Source organism: Lepus europaeus, chromosome 13 (genome assembly GCF_033115175.1).
Source record: "Lepus europaeus isolate LE1 chromosome 13, mLepTim1.pri, whole genome shotgun sequence".
NCBI lineage: Eukaryota > Metazoa > Chordata > Mammalia > Lagomorpha > Leporidae > Lepus > Lepus europaeus.
The window spans coordinates 86,606,961-86,617,078 of NC_084839.1; the positions used below are offsets into that span (position 1 = coordinate 86,606,961).

At 52.4% G+C, this 10,118-nt stretch overlaps 1 protein-coding gene across 1 annotated transcript in view; it reads left to right on the forward strand.

Moving 5' to 3' along the window:
* Positions 1–5,944, forward strand: part of CNNM4 (cyclin and CBS domain divalent metal cation transport mediator 4) — a 49,380-nt gene extending 43,436 nt beyond the window's left edge. Inside the window, exons 6-7 of the mRNA XM_062209917.1 lie at positions 3,015–3,202; positions 3,457–5,944. Coding sequence (XP_062065901.1) covers positions 3,015–3,202; positions 3,457–3,654 — 386 coding nt within the window. The 3' untranslated portion in view covers positions 3,655–5,944. The remainder of the gene's footprint in view (positions 1–3,014; positions 3,203–3,456) is intronic.
* Positions 5,945–10,118: the final 4,174 nt, after the last annotated feature.

Below are 10,118 nucleotides of genomic sequence, written 5' to 3' on the forward strand. Positions count from 1 at the left end.
TGTAGGTTTCCCAAGTGGCATCTTAACCACTGCCCCAAATGCCTGCCCCACATTATAGGCATCTTTGAGCTGTTTAGACCTCAGCAGCCCTAAAACCCCTCAATTATTTGTTTCCTACTTTTTATTTGTACAGCTGGATTTTTTTTCTTAATTGTTCCAAAGCCTGCCTTGCTATTCTGACCTTCTGTTTCAAAAATAAATAAAAGAGTGACTTAGAGGAAGTCGCACTCCCCTTCACACCCCGCCAGTGTGACCTCGGCTTTCCTTCCCTCTTCCCCACTTGCTGCTGTTCCACGGCTAGCCAGGGGGTTAAGCATGCATGTCTCGAATTCTGATGTCTTTACTTCACACAGGAACATAAACTAGTCAAATCCACACAGCGTTCACCGAGCAGGTGGGCCTCCCTTTATGAATTCTCTGCTTTATGCATAATCATGGGGGTCTTTATTATAGATAACATCTCCTTATGCCAAAAAATTTTTTTCTGTGTTTCTTTTTAAAGATTTATTTATTTATTTTAAAGGTATAGTGGCGGAGAGAGAGAGATTTTCCATCTGTAAGTTTATTTCCCAAATGCCTGCAACAGCCAGGTCTGGGCCAGGCAGAAGCCAAGAGCCAGGAACTCCACCTGAGTCTCCCACATGGGTGGCAAGGGCCCAAGCCTTGAACCATCATTTGCAGCCTCCAAGATGCATTAGCAGGAAGCCAGATTGGAAGTGGAGCACTCAGGACTTGAACCAGACACTTCAATATGAACATGGTGTCCCAAGTGACAGCTTAAGCTACCGTGCCACAACACCCACTCCTAAGATGATTTTCTTAGGCTACTCTTCCAAGAGATATAATTAACCTTGTCAAACTTCCTAGTTTTTGTGATATTGCTTTATTTTAACCATAAAAGCAATATAGCATATTTAGGAGATTGGGAAACTAAAACATCATTTCATTACTCAGAGGCATACCTTCTAGTATATTTATTTGTTTCCAGGATCTCTAGCTTTTTGCTTTTTTGAAAGAGTTACAGAGAGAGGGAGAGATAGAGAGATCTTGTACCACTGGTCACTCCCCTAATAGTCACAACAATAAAGGCTGGACTGGGCCAAAGCCAGGAACCCGGGACTCCACGCAGGTCTCCTATGTGGGTGGCAGAGGCCCAAGTGCTTGGGCCATCTTTCACTGCTTTCCCAGGCGCATTAGCAGGGAGCTGGCATGAAAGTGGAGGAGCTGGGACTCAAACTGGTGCTTAAATGAGATGGTGCTGTCATAGGCAGCAGCTTAGCCTGCTGGACCACAACACCAGCCACTAGGTCCTTTAGCTTTAATAGGTCATGTCACTAATTTGTATTGGTTTTAAATTCAGTTCCTGTTTCTGGGTGTCAATAAGCATTAACTAAAAACATTCTTGGGCTGGCACTATGGCACAGTGGGTTAAACTGCTGCCTACAACCCCAGCATCCTATTTTGGAGTGCCAGTTCAAGTCTTAGCTACGTGCTTCTGATCCAGCTCCCTGCTAATGTTCCTGGGAAAGCAGCAGCAGACGACCCAAGTACTTGGGCCCCTGCCACCCACATGGGAGATTCAGATGGAGTTCCTGGCTCCTTGCTCCAGCTTGGCCCAGTCTTGGCTTTTGCAGCCATCTAGGGAATGGATAGTGGGTGGAAGATTCTCTCTCTCTCTCTGATGCTCTGCCTTCCTAATAAATAAATAAATAAATAAATAAATCTTTTTTTAATTAAAGATAAACTTTCTTTTTTTGTTACCCTAGAAGTTTATCAAAGTCATTACTCAAGGTAGGAACTTGCACATGGTTCTCTAATGATCCCTTTACTTCTTGTTCCTGAAATATACTGTAATTTCCTACTCTTATAAATGAAAGTCAAGCTTTACTTAAGCACAGGAGAGACCATGACTCAATTCTTCCGTACTGTTGGAAACCCTATTGGTCATTGAGCCACAGTGTTCATGTTCACGCTCTTCAGTAGCCGTTTGTTAGAGCAGCTAACATAGCGGTAACTTAGTTAACTAAGCCGATGTGCTTGGTCCACTTTCTGGGTTTTAAACGCCTGCATGCCTTCACGATGAACTTTTCTGTGTATTTCAGTGTTTTCCGTGTTTTCATAACTACGCTAATGATGTGCAACGTGTACAGTTCCCTTTTCCCTTCCTCTTTTTCTTGAATTTTTGCTTACTTATTTGAGAGACAGAAAGATGGAGTCAGAGAGCTGCCATCTGCATGGGGGCCAGGTCTCCCACGTGGGGGGCCGAGATCCGGTTCCTCGAGCTGGTAGTGCTGCCTTCTAGGGTCTATTTCAGCAAGCAGCTATAGTGAGGACCAGAACTGGGAATGGAGCCCAGGCCCTCGACATGGGACTCCGGAGCCTTAACCACTAGGCTAGATGCCTGCCCCTCCTTCCTCTTTTGAGCTGGAGTCACCCCACCCTTCCCACGGAAGGAGGTCTGTGCTGCCCCTAGCGGCAGGAAGAGGCCATACCACCTTTACTCCAGGTGCGGCTTGCAAAGCCTGGAACTCAAAGGGCCTGTGGGTTCCTGTGGGAAGGAACAGCTGCTGGCTCTGTCTGCCAGGCCGTTTGAGGTGCGGACAGGCTTGGGTAGACTGAGATGCCGTTAGCCCTGAGCACTTCAGCATGTGTGTATTTAAAAGTGTACAGTTTATGTCACTTGCCATAGTAAGCTGGTAATGAAACAAAGGCCCCAGCTTGTCCACCACGGGAGGGTCATCATGGTGTCACCCCTGAGTGATGAGCTGTCGGAGAAATGGGGCATTTAGTAACTGTAAACTGTGTTCTGGTTTCTGTTTTCTGGTTGGTTTATTTGATTTGGCAGACTTTTTAGCACGTGTTACACACCACTGATAAACTAACTCTGGCTTTGACGAGGTCAGACCTCGTGTGGTTCTGTGTGTCCCTAAGAATTTTCCTGCACCTGGGCTTCCATCCATGACTGGGAGCGGACACCAGGATTCCTGGGCTGATGGCTCTGCTCTCCCCTACAGACCGCTCCCCGGCCCACCCCATGCCCCTTAGCCGCTCGGCATCTCTCAGTTACCCGGACCGCACAGATGTTGCGACCACAGCTACGACCCCCTTGGCGGGCAGCAGCAACCAGTTCGGTAGCTCCGTCCTGGGCCAGTACATCTCTGACTTCAGCGTGCGGGCGCTGATGGACCTGCAGTACATTAAGGTGAGTGCCTCCCAGGTCCTCCGTGCGGCCGCGTGTTTGCATCGCTCTGCTCCGGAACTGGCCACTTGCTGCCTTTCCCACTAAACCCACCCTGAGGGCCAGGCCCTGGGGGGCTTTGGCTTTTTGCTCTCGGTCCTCCTCTTTGCAAGGGTTTCCAGCGGCTCTGCCTAGGTGTGTCCTCTCTCGCCCAGGGCTGGCGCAGGGGTCTGCCTGTCAGCGCCCGCCCAGCATGGACTCACCCCGTCCTCCCGCAGATCACGAGGCAGCAGTACCAGAACGGGCTGCTGGCCTCGCGCATGGAGAACAGCCCTCAGTTCCCCATGGACGGGTGCACCACCTGCATGGACAGCCCTGCCGAGAAATGCGAGCTGCCCGTGGTAGACGAGACGACGACGCTCCTCAACGAGCGCAACTCCTTGCTGCACAAAGGCTCCCACGAGAGCGTCATCTGACAGGAGGGCCCGGGGCCCCCCGCCCACCCTGCGGGGGCCTCCCCAGTGGGCCTGCATCAAGAGAGGGAGCCTGTACAGCCAGAAGGGTAGACGGCCATGGCCCAGCCAGCTGAGCAGCCAGATGGCCCCTGCGTGGGCATTTGGCCTCTCTGGGGGCCTCCGACCAGCTCGGAGATGGCCGTGGCTACCTGGCCTGGACTGGTGGGACAATGGGCTGGCTACCTTGAGCAAAGGCAATTTTTTACTGAAAGAATTTCTAAATGGGACTTACTGCTCCTCTTTTTAAGTATCATTTTGGGAAGGGAAGACAGGGTTAAGGAACTTTATTTAAAAAAAAAATACAAACTTTTTTTTTTTCCGGAGGGGGAGGGTATCTCACCCCGGGAAGCAATAGCCATAATGTGCTCCCAGCCGTGACCTTCCAGCTTCTGTCCCTGACTCAGGAAGCCCACCCTCCCTTTCCTGCACCTGCTTCACCTCTGCCGCCGCCTCCAGCTGCAGAGGTGGGACCCCAGAGCCTGCTGGGGGCGAGTTGTCTCTCGGGAAGAAGGCGGCTGTCCCCAGGAAGCAGAGCACCATGTGGTGTTGACATCAGTGGTGTGGACATGTGCACTGAGGCTGGTCTGAAGTCGCCAAGGCCGAGGGCTGCTGGATAACTGTGATCAGGGACACGATTATCTAGCTACAGAGAAGAGCACACGTACTCCCATCAACCGCTGGACCCAGGAGCCTCCCCGGCGCTCCCGGTGAGTCGGGGCTCAGCCAAGGACTCTCCCCTGCCTCCCATCTGCCCTGGGGACAATGTCCTCCTGGTCCTGGGGCTGACTCAGAGCATCAGGTAGGGCCCCAGGCCTGTCTGATTGCTGCCCTGCCCTCACTCGTACCAAAGGTTGCCCCCTCCGTGGGGTTGGCATCTTCTACGTCGGACGTGACTTGTCAGGGTAACTCTGGCGTCTGTGTTGTTAGCAGCTAATCCCACCGCCACCTCACAAGGAGAGTCAAGGCTCAACTGTCGCCATGAAGCCCTTTCCGGAACTCCCTGTTTCTAATCCCCAAACCTCATTCCTCCTGGGGGTTGGGGACAAGAGGACATGGTGGAAGCCACTGAGCAAGTTCTAATTGCCCTTTCTTCTGCGGCTGCCCAAGGCTCACCTGACCTTGTTCACCCACCTTTGGAAACCCAGGAAAAGAGAGTTCTGCTAAAGGCATGCAACTGACGGCCCCCCTGTCCCGTGCCTGCGAGATCCTTGGGCAAAGTCACACGGGCCTGGGCTGCGGCCAGTGGTCCTGGACGGAACGCGCCATCCATGGGAAAGCCTTCTCGGCGCCTTTTCCCTGGGCTGACCTGACCCTGCCACAGAACTCCAGGCTTCCGCTGGGGAGGCTGTGGGACCAAGGGCTGTGACGGCCCTTCTGTCAGGTGGGACAGAAGCTGGGGCCTTGAGATCTAGGTAAAGGAGACCGCAGGCCTGCCGCCTGAGTGTTCACGCACTCCTGTCTGAGTCAACGGAGCCTTGTCACCCCCAGTGCTCTGCTTTCCAGGCGCCTGCCCCTGGCCAGTCTGCGTGCTTCCTCAGTCACAGAATTTACTCCTAAAAGCCTGAACGGTAGGTGGTGACACCCATGGGTTCTCATTCATCCATAAGGAAAAAAAGACATGGGACCTCTGGTCCCTGTTAGGGAAACCTCTTTGTTTTCTGCAGGAGCAGCTCGCTCCCGAGTCTTTATAAGAGCAGAGCCATGTTCCTGAGTGACCCGTGTGCAGGCACAGCAAAACGCATCGGCCCCACCCGAGTGGGTGTGCGTGCAGCAAAAGGAGCAGGTGTACGCACCTCCACAGCTACCTCTGTGCACACACAGTTTCTACCAACAGTTGGTCCTTCCCCCGTTCCTTCCCCGTCATAATCACTTCTTGCAGAGGGTCATAATTATTTCCAAATATTACTGGTCCGATGACTTCCTCCTCCCAGTGCAATTTTTCACTTCCTATTCCAACCTCTGGTTCTTGGGCTGAGCCATACCCTGGACCTGGCCCACCCTGCTTGTCTTCCTTGTTAGGGAGACCTTTGCAACTGGCATCCAAATGGGTAGGCAAGTCACAGCCACCGTAGCAAGTAACTCCTATTTATTTTGCGTAAGATTTTAATTTGTATATTTTTGTGATTTATTTTGGCATTGTTATGAGTTTGACTCTCGGGGAGTTTTGTTGTTATGACTCTTGTGTCTTTTGTCACAAAACAATGATAATATTTGCTAAACAATATATGGAATTTATTTTTGATTGGTAATAAAAGATGAAATATATATAAATCTCGGTGAGCTGCACCTGGCGTGTTTGAGTTGTGTCCGTGTTCCCTATCTGTCACAGAAGCAGAAGTGACTGTGGTTGGCTGTCATATAGGACAGGACAAGGGGCAGCAGAGTATCCTTAGGTCGTTTAGCAGGGAGAGGCTAGCAGAAATTACAAAATGTATCCATGGTTAAGGCTGTTGGCACAGGAATCCGGAGTGGGAGGTGCTGGTAGACATGCGCTCTTAAGTGTCCTGAGCCATGGTCACAGACCTGTGAACCAGCTGCCACAGGGTCTTAACCTGCAGCAGCTGGAGGCGCACCTGGGACGGGGCAGATCACCCCCCCCCCCCCTTTCCTGGGAGCAGAGGGGTGAACGGAGCTTGATCTGGAAGTATGATCGCGTCTTTATACGCTGCAGCGGCGCTACTCAGGGGCCGGTTGTGGTTTCAAAGTTGAGTTGTTCATCTCTTGGATGCCCTGAGTGACAGTCACTTCCCTGCACCCACCCCAAAGCCGCAGCTGTGCAGACCCCTCTTCCAGCAGTGTAGGGGCTGCTGGCTAATGGGAGCGATCAAGTATACTGAGGCCAGGGCTCCACAATCATGGCTTAACTTGAGCAGACAGACTGGGGGAGTCTGGAGAAAGGGAGGCACTTGGGTTAGTGACAAAAGGAAGAGGATATTCCAGAAGAAAGGAGGAACAATAGAAAATGTTGTGCGTAGGTGGGCTCCATCTGCTCCACACATCCAAGACCCCCTACGGGCCAGGTGCTTGGACTCATCAGTGAGTTCAGTGAGGAAGACCTCCTATGGAGACAGTCACACTGGGCCCTTTTGACTTGCTTCTCCTTTGCTTAGGACACTTCTGGGTGGAGTGAGGCTCACCCCCTATTTTACGTCTCTGTACAGATGTCACCTCCTTGTCGAAGGCTTCCCTGATTACCCTCATCCCAAACAGCATCTCCCCAACCCCTCTGTCTCCTTATCTTGCCCTGCTTTTCTCTATAGCACTTACTGCTGTATATTTAAAAAACAGACTTGTGGGGCATGCATTGTGGCACAGCCAGTTAAACTGTGGCTTGTGATATGCCAGCATACCATCTTTGAATCCCAGCCGCTCAGCTTCCTGCTAATGCGCCTGGGAAGGCTGCAGATAACGGCCCAAGAGCTTGGGTCCCTGCCACTCACATGGAAGACCAGGGTGGAGTTTCTGGCTCCTGGTTTTGGCCTGGCCCAGCCCCGGCTGTTGTGGGCATTTGGGGAGTGAACCCATGGATGCAAGAGACCTCTCTCTCATCTTTGTCCCTCTGCAGTGAGGGACCTTAAAGCCCGATGATGCTGTGGTTAAGCAGGGATGGGACAGAGAATGGCACGGAGCAAGGAACGAGCTGGTGAATGCCACCTGACGCAGTTTTGTTTGCCTCCTACTGGATGCTGCGTATCTCTGAGTAGTCACACTTTATTCGACCATTTATGTTTTCCAAGTCTCATCCAACTGTTCTGCCATGCAAAGGTTTTTTTTCCTCCAAGAATTAGAATTGGTGGTTTTCCAAGGGTACTTGATGCAAGGTGTCCTTCGCGTAGCAAATCTTCCCAGGCAGACTAATCAATTAATTCACAGGCTTTTATTGGGGTTGCGCTCCCGGGTGAGCAACAGAGCAGGGGCGGGGAAGTCTCGTGTCAGAGGTTGGGAGGGCTCCTTTTGTAGATTCAGGGCATGGGGATTAAAGGTTGAGGCAGGTCTGATCCTCATTGGTTGACCTTTAGGCACCCACGGGGACCTTGACAAGGACTTTTCTTCCCCGCAAGTACAGGTAGGAACTTTCCATTCCCGGAAGTATAGGCCTTCCTTCCATGCGGATCCCAAAGCTACCACTTGAGACTAAGGAAAAAGTACCTCAACAAAGGTGAGAGCCCTGTCTAACTCCTCTTTCCTCTGGAACTGTTCTTTGCTAATTAACGACTTTGCAGGCGCTTGACATGTTTGAAGCACATCCATCAGTTCTCTCTCAATGTAGGCCTTTTATCTTGACTTGGAGACAGAGAAATGAGAACTAAAGAAGCTCAATCCATTGAATAGGAATAAAAATTTCTAGTTAACTAAGCTTAATTTTTAAAAAAAATTTTGAAGTTAGTGTTTAAAATTTCTTTATCAAAGGAGGTGGGCACTGTGGCACATTGAGTTAGCTGCATCTTGGGACGCCCACTTCCCACGTTAAAGTGCCAGTTCCACTTCCAAACCAGCTCTGCTAATGCACCCAAGAGGGCAGCAGTTGAAGGTCCAAGCACTTGAGCCGTGCCACACACATGGAAGACTCGGATGGAGCTCCGGGTTCCTGGCTTTGGCCTTGCCCAGCCGTGGCTGTTGCAGGCATATGGGGAGTGAACCAGCAGATGGAAGATATCTTTCTCTGTCACTCTGCCTTTTGAATAAATAATAACTGAAAAAAAAAGGCAGATGATCACTTGGAAAGGCTCAGTGATGCCACCGTTACTCCTGTAAAATGCAAGAAAGGCCGACTGCTTGAAGACAAAGTGCCTTCGAGACTAGGGAACATGGAGGGAGATGCAGCTGTCCCAGTCTGCGTTTACGTGAGGAGACACTATGACTGTCATCTTGAGAGTTTTACACAAAATGTTTCCCCCTTGGTCAGACTCATTTTTGCACATTACTTTCCCCACAGATATGTTTCACTTGATTGTGATCACTCTGCATACTTTTTAATTTTTTTTTTTTTTGACAGGCAGAGTGGATAGTGAGAGAGAGAGACAGAGAGAAGGGTCTTCCTTTTTGCCGTTGGTTCACCCTCCAATGGCCGCTGCGGCCGGCGCATCTCGCTGACCCAAAGCCAGGAGCCAGGTGCTTCTCCTGGTCTCCCATGGGGTGCAGGGCCCAAGCACTTGGGCCATCCTCCACTGCACTCCCGGGCCATAGCAGAGAGCTGGCCTGGAAGAGGGGCAACCGGGATAGAATCCGGCACCCCAACCGGGACTAGAAACCGGTGTGCTGGCGCCGCAAGGCGGAGGATTAGCCTGTTAAGCCACGGCGCCAGCCAAATTTTTTTTAAACAATCTTTTTTTTAAAGTTATATGATTGGCAAAGACAGAGAAAGAATCTGCCATCCGCTGGTCCACTCCCTAAATGCTGGCAACAGCCAGGGCTGGGCCAGGAGGAGGCCAGACCTGGAAACTCAATGGGGATCGTGCCACGTGGGTGGCCAGGACCCAAATCCTGGAGCCTTCTGGCTGCCTCCGCAGGGTGCAGATGATCTGGAAGCTGGGATCGGGAGTGGAGCTGGGACTCAGGTCCAGACACTCACACAGAATGTGGTGTCCCGAGGGGCTTCTTAACTGCCATGCTAAACATTTTCCCCTATACTTCTTATAAACTGTCGTTTTCATGACAGAGCAAGTTGTCACGGGGGCCATCCGCCTAAAAAAAAAAAAAAAAAAAAACACAACGGAAAAGTGTAGAGAAGAAATAATACAACTAGCTCCAGGGGCCAGTCTGCATGTAGTTAGACTAGAGAGGTCGTGCATCACCCTACACTGCGGGGTCCTGAGGAGTTTCCCGGCCTCGGCCTGAGGGGCTGCCAGGAGCCGGGCAGGGAGTCCTGACAGCGCTGCGCCGCCCTGTGTGGCTACGGCGGCGGTGGCCGGGGCGTCCCGACGCCTCGGATCCCAGGGGTCTTCCTGGACTTCGCCTTTCTCCTGTCAGACACTAGTTACACCGAGTAGCTGTGAGGATCCCGAGAGGCTGGGATCCTGTGTGCACGTTTCCACCACAGGTCTCCCCGGCGGGAACGCGAGTTCCTTGAAGACAGGGCCTGTGTTGGCGTCCTGGGGCCTACAGCCGCAGCCCGGCGCAGTTAAGCATCGGCACAAGCACAGCCGCTGGTTCTGGCTCCCAGGGCCCGTTCCTAGGCAAACAGCACGCTGCCATTCGCTTCCACCTCCGTCGGCAGCCTCAGGTACGCCGGGACCCGTGGCTCAGGCGCCCCCGTCCCGTTCCCAGAGCACGGGCCCGCGGCTCCCGCGAGGCCTCGGGACGGGTCGGAGGCCCTGCCCGCCCCGCCACGCCCCAGCTCGCGGCTCCGCGTCCTCCGACAGCCGGCCACCCAGTGCCTCCGGAGCGGCGGCGGGGCTCGGTGGGGCGGAGAACCCCACGCCCCC